At 43.4% G+C, this 23,980-nt stretch overlaps 1 protein-coding gene across 5 annotated transcripts in view; it reads right to left on the bottom strand.

Annotated features, from left to right (window-relative positions):
• Positions 1 to 446: 446 nt before the first annotated feature.
• The window catches only part of TLK2 (tousled like kinase 2), a 67,037-nt gene continuing 43,503 nt past the window's right edge, over positions 447 to 23,980 (bottom strand). For all 5 annotated transcript variants that reach the window (XM_040435623.1, XM_040435625.1, XM_040435624.1 and 2 more), the window contains 11 exons: positions 15,952 to 16,104; positions 15,709 to 15,775; positions 14,048 to 14,145; positions 12,643 to 12,724; positions 11,726 to 11,817; positions 10,664 to 10,753; positions 7,937 to 8,106; positions 6,673 to 6,811; positions 5,360 to 5,471; positions 5,104 to 5,211; positions 447 to 5,012 (listed from right to left, as the gene is read on the bottom strand). In XM_040435623.1, coding sequence (XP_040291557.1) covers positions 4,839 to 5,012; positions 5,104 to 5,211; positions 5,360 to 5,471; positions 6,673 to 6,811; positions 7,937 to 8,106; positions 10,664 to 10,753; positions 11,726 to 11,817; positions 12,643 to 12,724; positions 14,048 to 14,145; positions 15,709 to 15,775; positions 15,952 to 16,104 — 1,285 coding nt within the window. In that variant the 3' untranslated portion in view covers positions 447 to 4,838. The remainder of the gene's footprint in view (positions 5,013 to 5,103; positions 5,212 to 5,359; positions 5,472 to 6,672; positions 6,812 to 7,936; positions 8,107 to 10,663; positions 10,754 to 11,725; positions 11,818 to 12,642; positions 12,725 to 14,047; positions 14,146 to 15,708; positions 15,776 to 15,951; positions 16,105 to 23,980) is intronic.

Genomic DNA, 23,980 nt, shown 5'->3' with positions numbered 1-23,980 from the left:
AGATCTTCAGAGGAAGAATCTGAACTTTCTATTACTCCCTAATAAGAAAGTTAGTGCAGTGATAAGCAACTGATTTAGTGTAGTAAACTGCTAAAGTCTCTGAAATTAATCTAAAGTAACACACTTAATACAAACAGACTTGAAATCAAACACACGAACGCTCAAACTCACATTGTTTGTCTGCTTGTATAAGTGCTGCTCCCAAACAGCTTCAAACCAAACTGCTTTTTTTCCCCCTCTGGATATCAAAATCTTTGATATGTCATGTGTCTCGGAAATATCAAGTTTTATGAAAACTCAGCGACCCTTTAACTGATCATATTAACGAACTTAAAAATCCGAAAGCTAATACCCACACACAAGGGGCTGTGAGTTTGTACCTAGGTAGAGTTAAAGCAACACTGAAAAAAATACAAATAAAATATTGCACCGTACACCAAAAAACATTAAACTTTCAAATGTATTTTAATATCAGTATTTTTTTTTTTTAATTCTTGGATGTTTCATCCTAGACTTTCAGTTATGAATTAATACACATTTTGTCCTTCAAGTCAAAATGAACAAAAACAAAAAACAGTATTTTATTATAATTATTCCTAGAGCAAAGTGAAACCCATATTATCAGAAACGAATCATTTGGATGAGAGCATAGGGGAAGCAGTCGTACAATATGTTGTATTCTGTGAACTACTTTTAGGGTGATTTTATGACATTTTCACTCACTGCAAGTGATTTTACCTTTAGGAGGTTTGAAAATAGGAAGAGAGATTTTAAGATTTTTTAAAAAGTAACAAAGGAAACCACCATGACCACACAGGAAGTCGTATTACCATGAAGCATTGCAGAATACTAAATTTAACCAAAATTTTCTAGTTTCAGAAGGCACTCCCTTATTATTGCCTTGTACTGGCTCCCAAGCCACTCATTTATTGGCTTGTACCAGTCATTTTGGGCGTCCTTTACAGCGGTTTTACTTTTATTTTTTTTATAGCTAAGGTTTAAATCTGAGAAGCAATTTTATATCATGACTAATAAAAATGAAATTGCCGCCTGGACATGAAGTGAAAACTGGATGTGTGAATTTGGCCTTTGAAGGCTTCCCGAGGACTTCCACCTTCTTTCTACCTCAATGAACCCATTTAACATACCTAAATACACAGAACATGCAGAGTGAATGCTAAGGGGGGAAAAAAGGCAATTTTCATCAATCATCTTGGTGATCATCAAAATCAACATGATGGTGGCTGTATCTTAGGAAAACAGCACAAGGCCATGTTCACATGCACAGGATTAGTCCCAACTAAAAGTAAAGTACAATGCATATGATTTAACAAAACCGCTACACGATGCAGATTTGAGGGCAACTGTAGATTTTTCAATTCAAAAAGCATGCCCTGTAGCAGGTTTTTTTTTTCTTCCCAAAGTGGTCAGATATCTCCTAGTTCTAACCAATGGGTGAAGTCTGTTGCAAAACTCAAACAATTGTTGAGAATTTTAGGCCACAGGGGATAAAATCTGGTGTATGTGAACAATGCCTTAATGTTAAAATTAAAAATGAAATGCAACCAAAAGGAAGAGAAATACTGTAAGACCAGGTCAGACATGGCAGGTGTGGCAGGAGAATTGTGCACCACAACCTGCAACAAAATACACAAAAAAAAAACAAAAAAAAAAAAACACATGTTCATGGGGTTTTCATAACCACATTCACATGCAGCAGAGAGAAATTCACATGGAATCTATAGAAACATCTGCATGTAACACAGATTGCAAAAATCTGTGGAAAAGGAAATCTGCCATGTCTGAACTCACCCTAAACATCCATGCTGCATGGAAAGCTAGCCCTGTTTTGGTTTGGAAAAGCCAAAGGCTTGGGTTACAAGGAGCAGACCAACATTAACACATTGGCTTGAAGTGCCACATATAGCCCAGTCCCTTAACAGTCACATTAAAACCTTCCCAAAATGTCACTTGTTGCAGATTTTGAATTTATGTCTGAAGTAAATATAGCTGGCGCACAACTCAGGGAACACAAGTGCATTTTTTTAAAAACTAATTTGAGCCTTAAAGGGGTTGTCTGTTTTTTCTATATTGATGACCTATCCTCAGGATTAGCGGAGGCAGACTCCAGGCACCTCCACCAATCAGTTGTTTGAAGAGAAGGAAGCGGTTGCACGAGATTGCACCATGTTCTCTTCACAGTTTACCTGCTCACCGTCGCGATCGGTTTAACTGCAACTCCGCCATCCCCATTCACTTCAATGGGATGGCTCCCTTCTAGTTACTTTAATAGGAAGGAGCCACCCCATTAAAGAGAATAGAACGTCGTAGCAGTGCGGCAGCGAGCAGGTAAACCGTGAAGTCAAGGCAGCGTTTGTACGAGCACTGCATTATCTTAAAACAGCTGAATGGCAGGGGTGTTAGGAGACAGACCCAACCAATCTGATTTTGATGACCTATCCGGAGGACAACCCCTGTAAGGACCAGTGATATTCAGCCACATAAGAACTTGAATTTAGTTTTTTTTACCATTTGGGGGTTCATATACCGTATTAAATCACTTATTTTACTATTAAAGGGGGGGGGAATAATAAAACAGCAATTTTAACATTTTGTGGGATTCTTTTTATGCCGTCCAATGTGTGGGATAAATAACATGATTATGGTAAGACATTACGATTATGAAGCCAAATTTATACATTTTTCTTCTGCTTCTCCCTGTAGCCCGTCAGCTCCCCCACGGTCCCCCTCCCACTCCAGACTGGCTAAGATCAAAGCCAGCTGAAGGGGAAAGGGTTGCTTTAACTCTTCATATTCAGGGCCTGGTCCTGTTTCAAAGCTGACAATCTAAGCTTTAAAACAAGACTAGATCACAGCATTACCTCCACTATATCAGGAGATATAGCTGTTAGAAATTAGGTCAGGAGTAAAGCAGCTGAAATCTGCTTGCACTTTTTCAGCTGACATTAATCCTGACCTAATTTCAGTTATATCTCCCGATGTAGAGGACAATGCTGTGATTTTGGTCTTAGACCGTCAGCTTTCAAACAAGACCATACCTACATCTCTAGCCGTTACTAATCCTGAGATATGAGAGGTTAAGTTAGCCCCCCACACCCCTGCTTCCTGAGCTCTGTTCAGGTTGAACTGTTCAGTCCTTTTCTCAAAGTCGGAGCAGAGCTCAAGCAAAACTATTAAGGGGTTAAAGCCTATCAGACAGACTATGCAGATGTTCTGCAATGTGACCCAGCAAGTTGAATGAGGAAGCAAAATGTTGCACCGTTATATAACAAATGTGTACTGCAGCTGCATAATAAATGGCAGGTTCTTTAACGTCTCTAGTAAAAACAATCTTAATTTTTATGGACTACTGCTACAGCTGAGGCGTGTTTTGCTACAACAGCTAGGTCTACCATTGGGAAAGTTTGCTGTACATACCTACACTCATGACCACCTTACAAAGTGGTCGCCATTTTGTGATTTCAATACAAACATATGACTGTAGACATTACTAAGGCATCTATAATCATTTGGCTTCTAAGAGAGACAACTGTCGCTGATGACTTGCAAAAGGTCAGTTTGCTTTCAACTTCAGTCACTCACAAATATCCAAGGTGCAGTGTATATGCCAAAAAACGGCGTTCTAAAAAAGGTTTGAACAGGCATAGTACAAACCAGCATAATGTGAAATAGCAAAAAAAAGACATTTAAAAATTGAAGGACCAACAAGCTCACCAACATAAAGACATTAAGAGAATCTTCTTTTTAAATGGGCTATAGAAAGTGTGCTGTAATGGAGGGATGAGCAACCCTGTCTGTGCTTCAGCTGTTAGAAAACTAACCCAAAGACAAAGCGCTATATCAACAGGAAAAACAAACTTTCTAAAAGGGTTAATGCTGATTTGCTTACCACTAGGACACAACTGTGCATCTCCCTAGATCACAAGCTCACTAAACCAACCTTAACCTCTCAAAAGGAATTTCAGTGAAAACCCTGAACAAGTTTACAGTAGGAAAGACTGATCATAAAAAAACTGTCCTAAGTAATATGGATTTCACTTTAATAAAAACTATGATATCTGTCAGATTCAACCTTTAGAGAGGGCTCAACACCTGCACGTACTGCATGCATCCGCTGTGTAGAATATGCTCCGTAGGCCTCGACTATGAATAATGAAAATGAGTGGAATGAGTGATGCCCTCAATTTCCTAGCGGCTTGACAATAAATGTTTTCGTGATGAAACAGATGTCTAGGCATGTGCAAGTGATGGGTCCCCTTCAATGGGGAGGTTAAAATCACATTGTGGGAAGAGACCCTTGGATTCTTATTTATAAAACGAAGGAAAGAAAGCAGAGGGGATTTGTTACCCTGCTGGCTTTTTTTCTTGTGTTTAATAAAATGGATGAAAGGGAAAAAACAGAACAGGTTTAAATATCAACAAGGGGCAAGTACAGTCTAGGGTTTCCGTTTCTGAAATTGGATTCAGTAAAAAGTCAATTCCGTATATGCGACGGTTGTCAGCTGTATAGAGGTTCCAAAAGTCCATGGAGCGGGGGACTGAGGGTTTATGTCCAAGTATACAGCCTTGTAATTTGTCATAGGTCCTTTTCAAAAAGATTCGGGCTCTCACTCAGCACGAGCGTCGATCCTTCCCAAGAATGCATCAAACTCAGCAATTTGAGGCTCTAATAAGCCAGGAATTGAAATGTTCCATGGAGAACTCTAAATCTCCATCTACAGGAAGAGAAGTATTCCAGAGTAGCCTAATAACTGCTCTGCCAGCTTTAGCGCTGTAATGGCGCAAGGTGCAACGTCTCAAGTCTCACTCTTGCAGTCTCAGTTTGACAAGCTGTTGTTTGAAGAACCAGATGTTGAGGCTATTGCAGCAGTGGCTGGGCTACTGGTGGAAACTGACTTACGGATGTGTGGCAGCAGATAGGGGTCAGATGCCAGCTGGTGGACATCTATCCGATCTTCCTTCCTGTAGGCAAGGCATCGACGGATAAAAGCCTGAGAAGAACAGAAAGTGAAAACCTTTTACTTCAAGGACTTCCAATACCTATTTTACACACACAGGGAAGGAAGCTGCTAAGGTTAGTACCTTGGCTTCTGGGGTCACAACTGGTTTTGGAGGGAATTGCACCTCTGTGGCTTTCAGGATCGTGTTTTCTTGTAATATGTCTTGCTGAGACTGATTGTGACCAAATGGCTATTAAAAAAAAAATATATATATATATATAAATAAAAATAAGAATATATGAGTTGCATTCTCATTTTCAGGTATAGTGACTTATACAATGTGTTGGGGGGAAAAAAGGGAAATCTGTTCATAATATTAAATTTTAGGCAAAATTTACCTTTCGCCCATACAGACACTGGTAGAATATAACTCCCACAGACCACACATCCACTTTGTTGGAAATCTTGGGGGGTTCCTTTCCAACCACAAAGCACTCTGGAGGAAGATACCTGGCAAAGAAAAAAAATATATATATGAATAAAAACTATGCAGACATCTATTATTTAGGTTACAGAATACATTAAAGAGCCCCTTCAGCTTTTTACCCCAAAGGCCCTTTTACACAGGACGAAGAAATGAGCAACTACTGGAAACAAGCTTTTCAAGTGAATGGGAGCTGAGCTGCAGGAACTCAGTATGGCCACTACACAATGGACAGAGCTGTGCTGGCAGCTCTATCCTCTGTAATTTCCGACACCAGCTGAGAACATCTGATTGTGGGGGTGCTGGTGTCAAAACCACACCAAACTCATACTGAAGACTTAAGGCTCTTTCACACCTTGTGAGAGGGGGATAGTGCGGTCTGGACTGCAGAAGTTTATGGCATTATCATAATTGATAATGCTGAGTGCCTCTGTCTGACCTTTCTGTAATGGAATCATACTGGCAGCTTTATGTCAATATGATTCTGTAGAAGTAAGGTCAGGCAGAGGCACTCAGCATCATCAATCACAATAATGCCGTAAACTTCTGCAGTCCAGATCGCATGATCCCTCTCTCGCAAGGAGCGCGATTCCCACAGGGGACACGTTCGTGTTAAACAGTCCTTATTCTAAGGATAGGTCATCAATATATAGAACCCAGACAGCCTCTAAGACTTTTTGTACGTTATGAAACAGGTGGATCACCATCATCTCATGATAACTTTCATATGACAAAAAAACAAACAAAACAAAAAAAAAAACACTCACCTGTCCACAGCCCAGCGCCGCTGACCTGTTCCATGCCACTTTTGGCGTCCACAGTACCCGAAAGTGGCTTGGTGCTGTCATCGCTTTAGCCAAATTAAGGTATCAGCTATCTGCTTGAACGACGCATCATGAAACCAAGCCACTTCCTGGTCATATCGGAACCAAAAGCTGCTGTGAATGGGGCAGCGCCGCAGATACACCCGGACCAAGGACAGTTTTTTTTTTTTTTTAAAGACAGAAGGATTAACCCTATGAAATCAGGCATACTGCTTGGTAGGGTTTAACATGCTGACAATCTTTTGGGCAGATGAGGGCTTCAGTGCACCAATGGACGTGGCTTAGCGCCTCAGCTTTCCAGTGCTGCCCTCCAGACACAAACACATCTTCTAATAATTGTATTAAATAGCACTAATGGCATAATACAGTTATCACTGATAGAAACAGTTACATGTATACTTGCCAGTAAGTGCCAGCTCCTTGTGAAGTAAGCTCCATGCCATCTACAGAGTTATAGCTGTCATCATCCATTATTTTAGAGAGTCCAAAATCTGTGATTTTTATCTCTCCACAGGCAGTACCGTTAACCAAAAGAATATTACCTAAACATTACGACAAACAAAATTTCAGAACTCAGCAATTACAACAGCTATATATAAGAATCAGCTGGCTCTTCACCACCCCCACCAATAGCATAAGCATAATGCTAGTATATTGGATCATCGCATTAAGGCTGGGTTCACATAAGTTTCCTTTTCCGTTCTTCTGATCTGTCAAAGAGCAGGAAAAAAAAAAAAAAAATCCATCCTGTATTTTAGGCATCCATAATGCAGATTTTGCATCTGTTTTAGCCATTACCGTATGAGATTTAAAAAAAAAAAGATCTCAGAAAATGGCTAAATTTTCTGCTCTTCTGACAGATCAGAAGAATGGAAAATGAAACGGTTATGTGAACTCCCCCCAAGAATGCCATTAGTCAGGTAATTAAAAAAGGGATTCGCACTTTATTCCTATTTCTCTTTAATAGCACAAGGTGCAACAAAATACTTTTAAAAGGGTTTTCCGAGATATTTTAACTATCCTCTGGATAGGTCATCAGTATCTGATCGGCCTTCTCACAGCTGATAGGTATGGGACCGGGTGTTGGACCGCACCAATCAGATACTGATTACCTATATACAGAGGATAGGTCAGATAAAATTTCTCAGAAAACCCATTTAATTTGTGTCCCTTTTCATTATGGTTTTATACAAAGCATAAAGTGTATTGGTGTCAAACTTGGGGCTAGAAGTGGCATTTCTTGTTCTTAATTTATTATTTTATTTTACCCATTGTGCACCCCAGGAGGTCATAAAAGACCTTTGGAGGGGCATTTTAACATTTTTTTATTAATTGCCGATTTCCCATGTAACTGAGACTGACATATTACCCACAGTTACAGAAGAAATAAAGCCTCTGAAGACACTGCAGAGCCGATCCTCTTCTGCCAAGACCTACTAGCTCTGGCAGTTTCCCACAGTCATGTGATTCTAGAAAGCGTCATGGCTGCTTTCTGAACTGTATACAGCTATGAGGAAGGCAGGGACGATGATAAATCTGTCTCTTCTCTTTGGGGCAAACCTTTTGGCTTATAAATCACTGACCAAACACAGACTCTGAATATTGCCTTTAATAGAATATAAAATGGTATGACAAACACTGAAGCACATACTAAACAGAATACTTGCCTGGCTTCAGGTCATAGTGAATAATAGGTGGTTTGATCTCATTCAAGTACTTGAGGGCATTTACAATCTGCATTATGATGGAACGAGCTTCCTTTTCTGACATAAGCTTGTGTTGCTTCAAGTAGAAGTCAAGGTCATTGCCCTCACAGTATTCAAGCACTGTGCAGAACCTGAAAAAATATCAGGGTTATTTTGAAAGAAAATAAAGATACATTTTGTTATGCTAAACTTCCAAAGCAATGACACAAGTCCAAAAATAAAAAAACTCAAGGGGCAGGTTTTAAAAACCAAACATTAAATAAATTACAATTTCCAACCTTTAGCAAATGCCTCTACTGGAAATGTAATGGGGTTTAAAGTAGGGATGTCCCGATACCATTTTTTTTTAAGACTGAGTACGAGTACCGATACTTTTATTTAAGTACTCACCGATACCAATTACCGATACCAATTTTAACAATAAAATACACACATGTATTTTCTGACCACTGACCAACCAAAAGGCCCAAAAACAGAACTATAACATTCCAAGGAGACGTTATACTGTATGGGGGCAGCCCCAAGGAGACGTTATACTGTATGGGGGCAGCCCCAAGGAGACGTTATACTGTATGGGGGCAGCCACAAGGAGACGTTATACTGTATGGGGGCAGCCACAAGGAGACGTTATACTGTATGGGGGCAGCCACAAGGAGACGTTATACTGTATGGGGGCAGCCACAAGGAGACGTTATACTGTATGGGGGCAGCCACAAGGAGACGTTATACTGTATGGGGGCAGCCACAAGGAGACGTTATACTGTATGGGGGCAGCCACAAGGAGACGTTATACTGTATGGGGGCAGCCACAAGGAGACGTTATACTGTATGGGGGCAGCCACAAGGAGACGTTATACTGTATGATGGCCACAAGGAGACGCTACTGTAAGGAGTCAGGACAACAATTTTTGAAGCCCCTCCCTCCTCAGTATAATAGTCTTGTGGCCATCATACAGTAATGTATATATCTTCTTGCCCTAATGCCTGCTTTTAGAGATCAATGTGCAGCTTGCAGGCAGGAAGGGAAGGACCATAGAAGACAGACACAACAACTTTATTTATTTCTGTCTGTGACCACTTTGGCTGGTTATAATCTTCTAACTAAGCTTTATACACTTACTAGGGTCGGTTCCTATAACTTTTAAAACTACTGGCAGGCAAACTCTGTTTGAGGAGGCTGGAGGGTGTCTGGACTCTGGAGAGGCATTTCCCGCGGCTGACTTGCTCCTGTTCTCCGATTCGGAGATCAGATGTCTGTGGGTGGAGTCATCGGGAACATGGGGGGAGGAGCCGGGGACGGTGGTGGCCGCTGGTAATCAGGGCGAGGGGCGGAGACTGGGAGCAAGAAGAAGCTTTATTTGCTGTGCGAGATGCAGGGGCAGGCCGCGGACGGACACAGACACATTTAGAAGCGGCGCACAGGTATCGGCAGTGGTATCGGGGACATTTGCAAGAGTACATGTACTCGTGCAAATGTCCGGTATCGGTCCCGATACCGGTATCGGACATCCCTAGTTTAAAGGCTATCAACACTTTTGGTGCAATTGTTTTAAGATATGATTTTTAGCTCAAAAGGAGTAAAATGATTTTTGCAATTGGTGTTTATTAAAAACATTTAGCAGTTTTTGTAATACAGGGGTTAAATAGATCTCATGTCTGATCTCCTGACCTCAAACACTTATTACAGCTACATGTTATCAAACTGACAAGATTATGGCTTAAATGAGTGTTTATGAAGTCAGTGCAAACAGACTGATATTTTTTTCATTTCAATCATTTTTATTGAATTTTTTCAACAAGATTGCATTACAAATACCATTGGATCCATTGTAAATGATAAGTGGAATGCATAGATAGTCATAGATGGTGATATAGCAAGTATAGTAATTTATACTAACTAAAATATAACAGATAAAAAAATAAAATATTGCCATAACATAGCAGTAATCTCAGAAAGTGCTCAGACGCTGATCTGTCCCCCTGGCGCTCTTTAGGCATCAAAACTCTGAGCCAACTTTACAATAAAGATGTCTTGAAGACCTTTATTGAACTCCAAACAGAATTCAGGGTGAGGAGATTTCTATAAATATCTGCAGATTCGGCACCTTCTACAATCAAAATCACCACACCAAGTAATTGCCCATAGAGAGATCTTTGAGTTGTAGACCTCCCCATTGCGGCACGATTGTAGAGTGGGCATCAGACCACTATACATAGGCCTTAAGCTCTAAATCCACTCTCTCTAAAACTGCCCCTCTCCTAACATGGGATAGAGAGCTACAGGGGAATACATCTGACGCAGATTGGTTAGCAACATTTAAATTTATTTCTGCAACCTTTCGTAGCACTTCTCTATACGAAGCTGCTATTAAGACCTGTTTAAGATGGTACTATACCCCTGAAACAGACTGATATTTAACCCCATTTCACAAAAACTGCTGAAACGTTTTAATAAAGACCAACTGCAAAAATGGCTGATGACTATTTTAGCTAAAAATGAGTAGAATACAGTAATTAAAAATTTTTTTAAAAAAAACAAACACCCCGAAGTTGAACAAAGCCTTTAACAATACTCATATTTGCTTAGATAAAAATACGTTAACAGCAGATGTCCACAAAAGGTGAAGTTGTATGTCACACACAGATTTGCAACTTCTGTTGAAAAATAATGGAAAATAAGATACTTACGAGTCTGTGTCAAGAGAGAAATAGTCATATAGTTTGACTATTCTAGGGTGATCCAGCTCCTTGTGAATGCGATATTCCCTGCAGGCATGTCTGGGAAGATAAATTTAACATATACATAACATTTAGGATTGGAGGTATATTAAGTGAACAGTCATCATCCAAGTGCTATCTTCTGCAGGCCAATAGTGCTGGAATAAATCCGGCAATGCACATATGCTAGTCTGCCACTTCATTCAAATGAGGGTAGGGTGACCAGAGATATTAGAAACCTCTGACGTGTTCTGTTGTACATATGGATGGGTTCAATATATCATTATCTTGAGATGCGTTCCAGCTTTTAACGCATCGGGGAGGAAGCGAGGGGTGTATCCAGGATGGATGGAGATTTATATGGCGCCTGATTTGGAATGGACAGACGCCTCTTATCTTTAGTGCCTTGTCCTGTTTCTACTTTAGCAACCTATCTGTGGATGCTGGAGTTTTCATTTAGGGTCCTATATCTGTTTTTGGGGCCCATATGTATATTGTCCCCTGACGAACCAACCATTTGTTGGGGAAACGCACGCGTCGGGACACTTGTTTTGTTTACAAGTAAGGGGCATTGCAGGACTTTAAGAGGATTTAGCCAACGAGAGGTGGGGTCGCTCCTTTCGGGGTGGGTGCTCTGCCTGTAGGCAGGAATAGCACTAGTGACAATGCAGGGACTAGGCAGGCCGTCCCCGACTGTTTGTATCCGGACCCCTAACATCTCAAATAGTCATGAGTAATAAGGACTGGGTAGTGAATTTATATCTGGTCCTCTCCATAAAAGGTCCAGCAGGAATATTATTATATTTTTAGGTATCTGGATTTGTCATTGGGATTTTGTTATTTATTGGTTAAGAATAAAAGTTATATTTTAATAGATAAAGGTGGTCTTAGTATATTAACTCCTTGTTGTCTATCCATAGCAGCGATATTGTTATGAGTCCCAGGAATAAGACCGCCCCACTGATCAGACCCTTATCAGCTAGCATGTGGAAGTTGTGATTCTGGGTCAAACACCATTAGAAACATACTTACTTGTGGTAATTCTCTTTCTTTTCATCCCTCCAGTTCTTATTCAACTGGTGAATTTTCACAGCTACATATCTTTGCTCCGTTAAGTCAAATGCCTGCAGAATAAAAAGCATGTAAATACATATATTGTATCGTAAAGTGCCCTAAAACCTAAAAGTAGAACATAAACAAAATCCATAACTGAGCAGAAAAAAACACTTAGTTTATACAGGTGTTGTGGTTCTAAAAAGTTGTTAGCTGTCCACTGGATAACTGCCAGATCAGTGGGGGACTAATGGCTGGGACCTCCACCAATCACAAGAACGGGGCTTCTGTATCTCCCATTTGACTAGAGCAGCAATTGATCATGTGCACTGCCGCTTCATTAAAACTCCATGGCATGTTCGGTGGAGGTGGAGGTCAGGGTCCACTAACCTAACAGTTATCCGCTAACTAGAGTTTAATGTGAATTGTTAAAGTTCTTACTTGGTGACAAAAGGGCCGTAAACCCAATAAACAACTTGATAAAGAAAATAAAAAAAATAAAAAAAATAACTAAAGTCAATTCATTAATGCTTGTAATAAGGGTAAGACATTTTTGATAAAGTTTCAGATTTTACGGATAAAAAAAAACCACCTGGAACATCTGTACACCTTATAAAAACATAGATCTTTAGTAAGAAAAACAATTAAGTACAAGCAGAAAGGGGTTAGTCTCAGTTAGACTAAGTTCACACATGCACAAAAAGTCTGGTATTTTGTTCTTCCATGGGAAAAGAACACTGGATTTGCCAGATCTGGCATCTGAATGACTAATGAGGGCCGTCCGGTTTCTACCATTCTGCTGCCTGCTGGTGGAATGTGCGACTGCTCTTGTCAGAACCTCTGCCACAGATGTGAACCTAATCTTTGTTGGAGTCATGACGACAGCCCGCACTTACATTATACACTTCACTGAAGCCTCCTCTACCCAAAAGGTGTAGCAATAGATATCGGTCATTTAGCGTTGGATGGTCTTTAAATCTGTAAAAAGTTAAAATTAAAACTTACTCAGTACAATAGCTGGAGTTGCATAATATCTGAATTAAATGATAAATGTTTCCGTTTCATTAAGAAAAGTCATAAAAGTAATTCAAAGTTGAACACAGCCAATATGACGATAAACACATTTTCTGGAACACGGGCGAGTTTTAAAAGGGATCGCACAAGAATGAAGTCCTTGTAAGGTCTACTTTTCTTGTAGACCCATTCATTTGAATGAAAGAGCCCTGTATGAGAATGAAAGAATACAAAACATATTGCAATTTTCTCACCCATCTGAAAGCACTTAGATATTTTTTTTCCTCCTTTATGCTTATCTGAAAGAATATTTCTCTTTATTCTTTTCCGGTATTGAAATCCAGTAAAGGGTCTCCATACCAGAAAAAAACGCATCAGTTTTGTCCTAATGCATTCTGAATGGAAAGCAATCCGTTCAGTATGCATCAGGATGTCTTCCGTTCAGTCCCTTGTACGGTATTTGATCGGACAAAATACTGCAGCTTGCTGAAGTATTTTTTTCTGGCCAAAATCCCGGAACAATACAGCACTTGTATTAATGCCAGATCCGGTACCAAGTGTCCTGGAAATTGCCGCATCGCCAGATCCAGTTTTCCGGTCTGGGCATGCGCCTGTGTATAGGAGGAGCTAGTTTTGCTTTTGATCTTTGTAAAAATTTTAATACCGGATCAGTTATTCCGGATGATACGAATCCGGTATATCACCGGATCCGGGAAAAAAAAGCTATCCTTTTGTATACAGTTTGCCGGATCCGGCAGGTAAGACTGCAGGATAATGCCTCACAGTCAGTGATTTTGAGCCAAAACCAGGTGCAGCTCTAAAACACAGAACAGGTGCAGATCTTTCCCTTTTATCTGTGGAGGCTCCAATCCGTTTTTTTGTCTCACAGTCGCTGATGGAAATCACTGACCGAACACTGATGTGTGAATGAGGCTTAGGGCTGCACAGTGTTTTGTTGGTAGTCAAAGTATCGCTTCCATAGGAGCTTTAGAAACAGAACTGCAGGATATTTCTAATCAAGACCAACCGTGAAGCTGTCACATTTTTCCTTTTATGTACTGCAGCGATTAAGATAAAAAGGAGCAAGCCAGATTTATCCACTGTATTCTAATGACTCAAAATTGCTGCAAAATCCACATTATAAGATTAAAGTTGCTGAATTTTCATGGTTCCACGTTGGAAACATATTGCAAACTATCAAAATGCATGAAAATATACTTCACAGGTGTCTTAAAAAACACAGGAAAAAAAAGGCGATAATTCATAGCCAATATGGAATCTACTTACTGTGAGTTATCTTCATTATGTATTCGTTTCAACTCCCTAATGTGCAAATTCCTTACTCTTTCAAGACGCTCGAGCTCTGCTTGTATTTCAGCTTCTTCCTGCAAAAGTAAATGTATTAAAGGGGCTGTCTCACGAAAAATATTCTACATTTTTCAAACCAGCACCTGGAGCTGAATACTTTTGTAATTGCCTGTAATGAAAATTATAGCTACTGAGTTATTCGCTAAAATCTTTATTTATAGCACCAGCCGCTGTTTGCTCTTTATAATTTCTCTGTCCCGCTCACTGAGATGGAAGTACATGCTCAGTACCATCCTTTAACTGCCACCAGCTGCAATAGAAATGACACGTCCCCTGAGAAAGTGCAAGCCCCCTGAGCTGCCAGCTTGAAATAAATCTAGGTACAGGACTAGTTCTAAGTTTCTTAGATTGTCAAGTACTATATTGATGTCTGATTTTCATGTTTTACATTCATCATGAGACCTCCTTAGGCCTCTTGCAGACGAGCGATACGGATTAGGTCCGGATGCGTTAAGTTAAAAAGGCACGATTTAGCAAGTTCATCCAGTTTTGCCTGCGATTGGATTCAGTTTTTTATAGTGTGGGTGAAATGCGCATTGATGCGTTTTTCACGCGCGTGATAAAAAACTGAAGGTTTACAAACATCTCTTAGCAACCATCCGTGAAAAACGCATCGCATCCGCACTTGCTTGCGGATGCATTTTTCACACCGCTCCATTCACTTCTATGGGGCCAGCGTTGCATGAAAAACGCAGACTATACAACATGCTGCGATTTTCACGCATTGCACAAGTGATGCGTAAAAAACAACGCTCATGTACACAGAGCCATTGAAATTAATAGGTCAGGATTCAGTGCGGGCACAATGCGTTCGCATCACGCATTGCACATATGCGGAAGACTCGCTTGTGTGAAAGGGGCCTTAAACCGTTACTTTAGTACAAACAAAAAAATATATATAATATACTGAAATAATTACTTGTTTCTTACTTTAAGGTGCTGGTTCTAAGGGTTGTATGACACCATCACATTACCTGACCAATATTTGTCCTCTGTCCAATCAGACCAATAGTTGGTGTGTATAACAAAAGATCTGTGTAACAGGCCATCTGACAAATGATCAGAAAATCTGTCAGATAAACTGTTGGTGTAATACAGCCCTAGGTTTGTTAAAAAGAGACTCATGTACTATATGGATATCAGATTTTCATTTTTTACATTTATGATAACCCCTTTAAAGAGTTAAGGGGTGTTCGAGATTTTTTTTTTTACTGATAACCTATCCTCTGGATAGGTCATCATTATCTGATCAGTGGGGGTCAGACACCTGGGACCCCCACCAATCTGCGACTTGAGAAAGCACCAGTGCTCCTGCGAGTGCCGCGGCATTCTCTCTGCTTTTCCTAGGCCAATGACGTCATCGTTTACGTGGCCTAGGAGCAGCTCAGCCCCATTCAAGTGAATGGGGATGAGCTACAATACGAAGCACAGCCACTATACTATGTACGGCGCTGTTTTTGGTAAGCTGCGAGAAGGCAGTGGCGCTCTCAAAACAGTGGGTGTTTGATCAGATACTTATTACTGGAAAACCCTTTTAATACAGAGAAGAATTTTTTTTTTTATAATTACTAGTTTCTTACTTTTTTAAGGTGACCTAGTCGAAGCTTAAATATTTCCTCCTGTTCATGATACTCAGCTAAGGTTAACCTGTCAAAATGAAAAAACAGAAAGCTTTATAAAATCTGAGAAAATCACTTATGGGAAAAAAAAAAAAAAAAAAAAAACATTGGTAAACACAGTCCCATATCAACCACTAATACACCACTTTTCTGTAAATATTTTAATATTTTTTTTTTCTCTAAAATGACATTCTGTTCACTTACGCTTCATTTTCTGCTCCATTGGTCTTGTTTTTACGTTGCTTCTGCTCATTATTAGCTGGTGGGGTCTGTCCCATAGCAGGAGGCTTCCGCTTGGCCAACAACTTTCGTTGCCGCTCAATCTCTTCCCTTTGAGAGTTTATTCGTTCCTGCTGCCTAGAATAGATTAAAAAAAATACCAATACAAAACTTTTCGTCTGTAAACTAATCAAGGACAAAAAAGGATCTATAGCAGTGCTACAGACTAAGGCCTCATGCACACAGCCGATGCCTGGCCGTATTGTGGTCCACAATATGCGGGCACGGGCCGCGTTCTCCCCGCATCAGGGACTCGAATGGGTCCGCAATCCGGAACGGCGGTGCGGAACCCCACGGAAGCACTTCTGTGGTGTTTCTCTCCGTGCCTCCGCACCGCAAAGAAATACAACATTCAACTTGAATGGCTCTCAATCCGCCCCGGCCGCTGCACGGATGTTACATGTGCATTGGGGATCGCAAATTGTGGTCCCCAATGCACAACGGCCGTGTGCATGAGGCCTAAAAGAAAATTACCTAAGAGCCACCGGTATCTAAACTGAAAAATTTAGGAGCCAATTTAAAGGTTTTGGAATCACGTCTTTCAAATAAATCAATAATAAATTGGGCACAATATGCCGGCGGTTGCCAGAAATTTCAGTGATACAGGTCCTAAAATAGGAGTAAACCGTAAATGTATGCTTGATGTTTTATTAACAGCACAGATTATAATTACTAGGGAGTGGGGCTTTGATAAACCACCAGCAATAAAAGCATTGGTTGGGAGTGAGGGTTTGAGATTATATATAAACAACTTTTTTTTATTTCCCCAGCTGGCCCCTTCAGGAGGGGTGAGAAGGGTGGATGATTATTAGAAATGTGCTTTTAAATCATTTTGATATGTATATGATGCAATCAATGTAGAAAATAAGATAATCATAAAAAAATATATATAATATAGGATCCAAAATATATTTTTAGTTCCCTAAACTTAAATCCTTAATATTTAAAAAAAAGTCTTACTGTGTGCCTCATCTCTCCCCATCTTCTGAATCCTCTTTCAGATTCCTACATCTGATACTCAACTTTGAACTTTAAAGGGGTTTTCCAGTATTTTCATACTTAGCCTCAGGATTAGGGTCCATTCACACGTCCGCAATTCTGTTCCGCATTTTGCGGAACGGAATTGCGGACCCATTCATTTCTATGGGGCCGCACGATGTGCTGCCCGGATCCGGAATTGCGGATCCGCACTTCCAGGTCCGCAATTCCGTTCCCGAAAAAAATAGAACATGTCCTATTCTTGTCCACAATTGCGGACAAGATTAGGCATTTTCTATTAAGTGCCGGCGATGTGCGGTTCGCAAAATGCAGAATACACATCACCGATGTCCGTGTTTTGCGGATCCGAAGATCTGCAAAACACACATGGACGTGTGAATGGACCCTAAATCATCAATATCTCATTGGCTGGGAGGTCTGACACCCTGCACGTCAGCTGTTCAGAAGTAGTTCCCATGCCAGAAAATGGCGCCAGCACTACACAGATCTGTCCATTGTGTAATGGTTACTGAGGCACATACTCCAATTGAATCACAGCAGAGCTAGCACAAAGTGGATGGAGCCTTCTGCTTCCATCTGTGCAATTATATTTCCGGCACAGGCAGCTACCGTAAACATCTGAACGATAGGAGTGCCAAGTGTTAGACCCTCACTCATCCGATACGGATGACCTAACACCTAAAAAGTTAGAAAACCCCTTTAATGACCAGACCTGAAAAGGCCTCAACTAATCTTAGGGTCACTGGCTGTTACTGACAGCTGGGAGCAACCTGCTAGGTTTCAGGAGCTTGAATCCCGCACTGTACATGAATGGGTCCTGTATAGTAGGGGTGGGCGATATGGCCTAAAATCTATATTGCGATATAATTTTAAGCATGTGCGATATATATCGCGATATATTGTTTTCTATATGGGGGGGGTGTGTTTAAACTTTTTTTTTTTTTTTTACTTTTTATTTAATAACTATTAGCCTCCTTAAGGGCTAGAACCCTTGTCATATTCACCCTAATAGAGCTCTATTAGGGTAAATAGGACTTTACACTCTCCCTGCTGCCCTGTGCTTTGTGCACACAACAGCAGGGAGCTGACCATGGCAGCCAGCCTCTCATGTGCCCCCCAGCCTCTGATCGTGCCCCCCAGCCTCTGATCAGGCCCCGAACCGCCCCCCCAGCATCTGATCAGCCTCCCATGTGCCCCCTCTGGTAACAAACCCACCCCCCCTCTCTCCCCAGTATTAATCATTGGTGGCAGTGGCCACAGGGTCCTCCTCCTCCTCCCCCCCCTCCCCCATCATTGGTGGTAGTGGGCAGTTCCGATTGGAGTCCCAGCAGTGTAATGCTGGGGCTCCGATCGGTTACCATGGCAGCCAGGAGTCACGCTACTGAAGTCCTGGCTGCCATGGTATGTTAGTGAGCAGCATACTCACGTGCGCCATGGTCGCTCCTTCTCATAGTCTGTGCGGCGCATTGCTAATGCTATAAGCATTAGCAATGCGCCGCACAGACAGAAGAAGGAGCGACCGGCGGCCACGGCGCATGTGAGTATAATGCTGCTCACTAACATACCATGGCAGCCAGGACTTCAGTAGAGTGACTCCTGGTTGCCATGGTAACCGATCGGAGCCCCAGCATTACACTGCTGGGACTCCGATTGGAACTGCCCACTGCCACCAATGCAGAGACTGAAGAACATTCCCGTCACCCGACCTCTGAGGGGTTAATTGCGGCGGATCGCAGCGTGCAGTCATAGGGCCAGGATATGGCTGGCACATGAACGCTACGTTGGTATTCAGGCATTTATTGGTGGCGCAGTAGCCACAGTCCCTCCCCTCCTCCTCTGTTCTTATTGGTGGCCAGCGGCAGCCGCGCACAGTGGGGAGGGAGGGACTCCCTCCTTCTCTACTGTGCCGGCTCAGGAGAACATTGTGCGCGCCGAGAACGCGATCATTCACTACCGCTCCGTGGTCATATCGCGGTCCGGCGATATGCACAAAATCCATATCGTGGCACAAATTTATATCGCATATTGCCTATATCACCCACCCCTACTGTATAGTTCATCAAATAAAAATTTTTAAAATCATTTTAATATCTCATAAAATGATAAACCACTAAGAAACATCATCACTTTCTGATTGGTGGGGTCTGACTGCTGGGCCACCTGCTAATTCAGATAATGGAGGGACAGCAGTTCTAAGTCTTCAGTGAGCAGACTCACTCCTGCTCATTTAAATGGAGATGTGCCAGGAGCGTACAGTGCATGTAAAGGCAGTGAAGGGTGCAAAATGTTAAAGGGATTATGTGACCTCTTTTTACCCTATAGAGATGATGACATGCACGGCTAGATCGCCGCTAGCATGTCCGCAATATACCTGTCCCATATGTCTGCGTACTTTTATTGAGTGTAAAAATGAGATTTTTGTGAACTCACCTGTAAAATCTCTTTCTCGCTTGATTCATCGGGACACAATGAGGCGACACTAGGCTGAAAACTGTTAGCTCCTCCCCTGCAGGCAATACCCCCTCCAGCCTGAAGAGAGCATTTCAGTTTGTGCTCCAGCAGTAGGAGAGACCAAATTAAAGTAAAAATCAACAGAAAAACTGTACACTGTCATGAGACCGAACCAAACACAAGGTCCCAACAGACAAAACAGAAACCCCACTTGCCTCACAACAATATGTGGGTGGGTGCTGTTTCCCCCAATGAATCAAGCGAGAAAGATTTTACAGGTGAGTTCACAAAAATCTCATTTTCTCGCTCATATAATTGGGGGACACAGGACCGTGGGATGTCCTAAAGCAGTCCCCGGGGAGGGAAACAAAATTCTCCCAAACCAACTCTCTATGGAAGTCACTGAACTGCGGCCTGCAGAACCCTGCGGCCGAGAGAAGAATCCGCCGAGGCCAATGAATGCACCCGGTAAAATTTAGTAAAGGTGTGTAGAGAGGACCAAGTTGCTGCTTTACACAACTGAGACACAGAAGCGTGGTGGAGGTGTGCCCAAGAAGCCCCGACCGCTCTGGTAGAGTGAGCCGTGATCCCGGGTGGAGGAACCTTGTCCCTGGGACGTTAGGCCTCGGCAATGGCCGAGCGAATCCACCGAACAATAGTCACCTTTGAAGACGCCAAACCTTTACGAGGGCCTTCCGAGATAACGAACAGAGAGCGTCAGTGCGTCTAAAAGGGGGCCACCACCGACAGATCTTCAAGGCCCGTACTACATCCAAACGACGGAGGGAGACCTCCCGAGGATGAGAAGGCTGAGGGGCAAAACAATGTCCTCATTCACGTGAAAGGCAGAAACAACCTTTGGTAAAAAAGATGGCACTGGACGAAGAACCACCTTATCTTGGTGAAACACCAAAAAGGATTCCTTGTAGGAGAGAGCTGCCAGTTCCGAAACCCGTCGAATAGAGGTAATGGCCACTAAAAAGGCCACTTTCCAGGAAAGTAGACGGACGGAAACTTCACTCAGAGGTTAAAACAACGCTGTCTGGAGTGCACCGAGAACCAGGTTCAGGTCCCAAGAATGTATTGGGGGCCGATATGGGAGAAAGGTGTGAGCTACTCCTTGCAAGAAAGTTTTGACCGGACCTAGGACGGCTAGAGTACGTTGGAAAAAAATGGACAGGGTCGAGGCCTGCTTTTTGAGGGAACTGAGAGCCGTGCCCAGGTCCAATCCTGACTGAAGGAACGCTAGAACCGTCAGAAGGGAAAAAACGCCTGGGAGGAAGAGCTCGTTCCTCGCAGAAACGTAAGAAGGATTTCCAGGTCCGGCAGTAAATCCTAGAAGAGGAAGGTTTCCTGGCCCTAATCATGGTTCGTATGACCGCATCAGAAAAAAAACTCTGCATTTCAACAGAAAGGTTTCAACAGCCACGCCGTTAAACGTAGCGTATCTAAACTCTGATGGAAGACTGGGCCCTGGGAGAGTAGATCGGTTCTGATTGGCAGAGGCCACGGAGCATCTCCTAGCAGAATGAGTTCTGAGTACCAAGCTCGTCGAGGCCAGTCTGGGGGCGATCAGGATCGTCTTGATGCCTTCCTTCCAGATTCTGCATAGGATCCGAGGTAGAAGTGGTAACGCGTAAAGAAACGCAAAGCTGTCCCAAGGTGCCACGAGAGCGTCCACGCGGTTTGCTGTTGGATCACTTGCGCGAGAGAGGAAGCACGGGAGCTTGTGATTGAACCTGGACGCCATAAAGTTTACTTCCGGACGTCCCCACCTGAGACAGATGGCCTTGAACACCTCCGGATGGAGGGACCACTGCCCCTGTTGTCCGGCTGAGAAAGTCTGCCGTCCAGTTGTCCACTCCCGGGATGAAGACTGCCGAAATTGGAACATGGGACTCCGCCCACTGCAAAATCTTCGCAGACTCCTGCATCACCAGAAGGCTGTGAGTCCTCTTGGTGGTTGATGTAGGCCACAGCTGTGGCATTGTCCAACTGCACCCTGATCGGACGACCCTGCAGAAATGGAGTCCAATGGACAAGGGAGAGATAAATGGCCCGGAGTTCCAGTATGTTGATGGGAAGTTTGGACTCCGATGGAGACCAAACACCATGGACCGTCCGTGTGGCGAGAATTCCGCCCCAACCGCGAAGGCTGGCGTCAGTTGTAATGATCGTCCATATCACTGGAAGGAAGGATTTCCCCGCCAACAGATGTACAGCCCTCGGTTGATGGACAGAGTCTGCGCATGTTTGGAGGGACAGCCGGACCCGGCGATCTAGAGAATCCGGGGATTTGTCCCAAGATGACAAAATGGCTCGTTGAAAACACTGTGTGAAATTGAGCGAAGTGAATGGCTTCGAAGGCCACCATCATGGCCACCATCATGCCCAGCACCCGCATGCAATTGCGGATAAACATATTGCGGCGTTAGAGTAAGATGCGTATAGATCTCTGAATGTCCATGCTCTTGACCAATGGCAGGCGTACCACGGCTGCACCCGAGTCTAGTATCATGCCCAGAAACCTGATTTGTGTGGTGGGAGATAAGCAGGATTTCCGCCGATTGACTATCCACCTGAAGCGGGACAGGGTGCTCAAAGTGATCTGAAGACTCTCCTCGCATTGGGAGACCGTAGATGCTTTGATCAAGATATTGTCTAGATACGGGAGGAGAGTGATGCCCCTGGTGCACAGGAGACCCAGGAGGGGGGCAAGCACCTTTGTGAACACTCTCGGAGCGGTCGCTAGGCCGAATGGCAGGGCGACAAACTAGTAGTGACATGAATGAAAGGCAAAACGAAGAAAACGTTGATGAGTGGGTGCGATGGGAACGTGTAAGTAGGCGTCTTGGATGTCTATCGATGCCATGAGTTCCCCCTGTACCAAAGAGGCAATCACGGAGTGGAGTGACTCCATCTAGAACCGTTGAATGCAAAGGAAGCGATTCACTATCTTGAGGTCCAGCACTGGGTGAACATCGCCTTCCTTTTTGGGTACTACGAAAAGGTTTGAATAGAAACCCGTAAATCTTTAGTGTAAGCGGACCGGAATTATCACGACCCGTATGAGAAGGGACTGGACTGCTTGGAAGAAAGCAGCCGCCCGACCTGGCTGGGAGAGGAAAAAACGGTTGGGTGGGATAGATTTGAATTCTATCTTGTATCCTGATGTCACTACCTCTCGTGCCCAAGCGTCCAATATAGGAGTTCACCTCATTTCCTGAAAAAGACGGAGACGACCCCCCACCTGTAAGGCTGGGGCCTCACCTTCATGCTGAGGGCTGTTTCCCGGGAGCAGAACGAGGCTGTTGCGCTCGCAGACGCCATGCTGGCTGGGGTTTGAAGGATGGGCCTTTTCACTGGTCCCGATTGGGTGGCCTAGATGCAGGTGGGCCCGCCGGACGAGTGCCCGCAAACCTACGAAAGGACTGATAACGGGAAGATGTGACCCTAGGACGAAAGGAACGTTTCGCCTTGGGTTGCGGTAAATGGGTGCTTTTTCCCCCTGTTGCTTCCGAAATAATATCATCTAGCCGGGTACCAAAGAGTCGAGACCCGGCAAAGGGAAGTCTTGAAAGAGAACGTTTGGAGGATGAATCCGCCGACCAGACTTTAAGCCACAGTTCTCGGCGGCTATATACCGTGAGAGCCGAGGAATGGATGACCATCGTCCCCGCGTCCAGAGCCAATTCGCAGAGGTACTTTCCTGCCTGTGAAATTTGTACCGCCAAGGACTGGAGTTCCGCCGGAGGAAGATTGGTCGCAAGGTCTTGGTTCAAACAGAGGGCCCACTCCGAATCCGCCTTGGCTACCCATGTCGATGCGAAGATTGGGCGTAAGGCTGAACCACTGGCTGCAAAGACCGACTACGATAGCGAGTCAATGCGCCAATCTACTGGGTTCTGGAGAGAGGAGCCATCCGCCACAGTCGTGTTCTTTGCGAGGCGAGCGACCGGTGGGTCTACCTTCGGAGGTGAGGCCCATTTTTCCACACAATCAGTTGGAAAAGGGAAGAGCAAGTCTAACCGCTTTGGGACAATGAAGCGCAAACCTGGCTGGTCCCAAACCTTTGCGACAACAACGGAAAAGTCGTCGTGTACAGGGAAGGACTTAAGGGTCTGCTTTGTACGCAAAAACTACACTCCCTGGTGGCTGGGAGTGCCTTCTGAACTTGGAAAGCGTCCCAGATAGTCTGATTTCAGCTATCTACCATAGGCGCAATCTGGGAAGACTGCTCCTGGTCCATCTCTGTATCTGAATCCGCAATCTCACCATCTCAGTGTGTTACCTAAAATGGAGGACGTCTGAGATCGGGAACCGGGAGGGGATGCAGAAGCGTCAGAAGAGGAATGACGACCTGATCTGGGACGCTTGCTAGTAAGCCTGCTCCTAGTTTATGCGCCTTGCGAAGGAGAAGGCTGCACTGTGGGTGATCTCTCTACCAAACGACCCAGTAATGAAAGGGTGGAATGGGAGACTTTGGAGAGGACTTCTACTGCCC

This window comes from Bufo bufo, chromosome 6 (genome assembly GCF_905171765.1).
Source record: "Bufo bufo chromosome 6, aBufBuf1.1, whole genome shotgun sequence".
In the NCBI taxonomy this organism is placed as follows: domain Eukaryota; kingdom Metazoa; phylum Chordata; class Amphibia; order Anura; family Bufonidae; genus Bufo; species Bufo bufo.
Note: the sequence above shows the minus strand (reverse complement) of the source record. Positions and strands in the feature narration are given on the sequence as shown.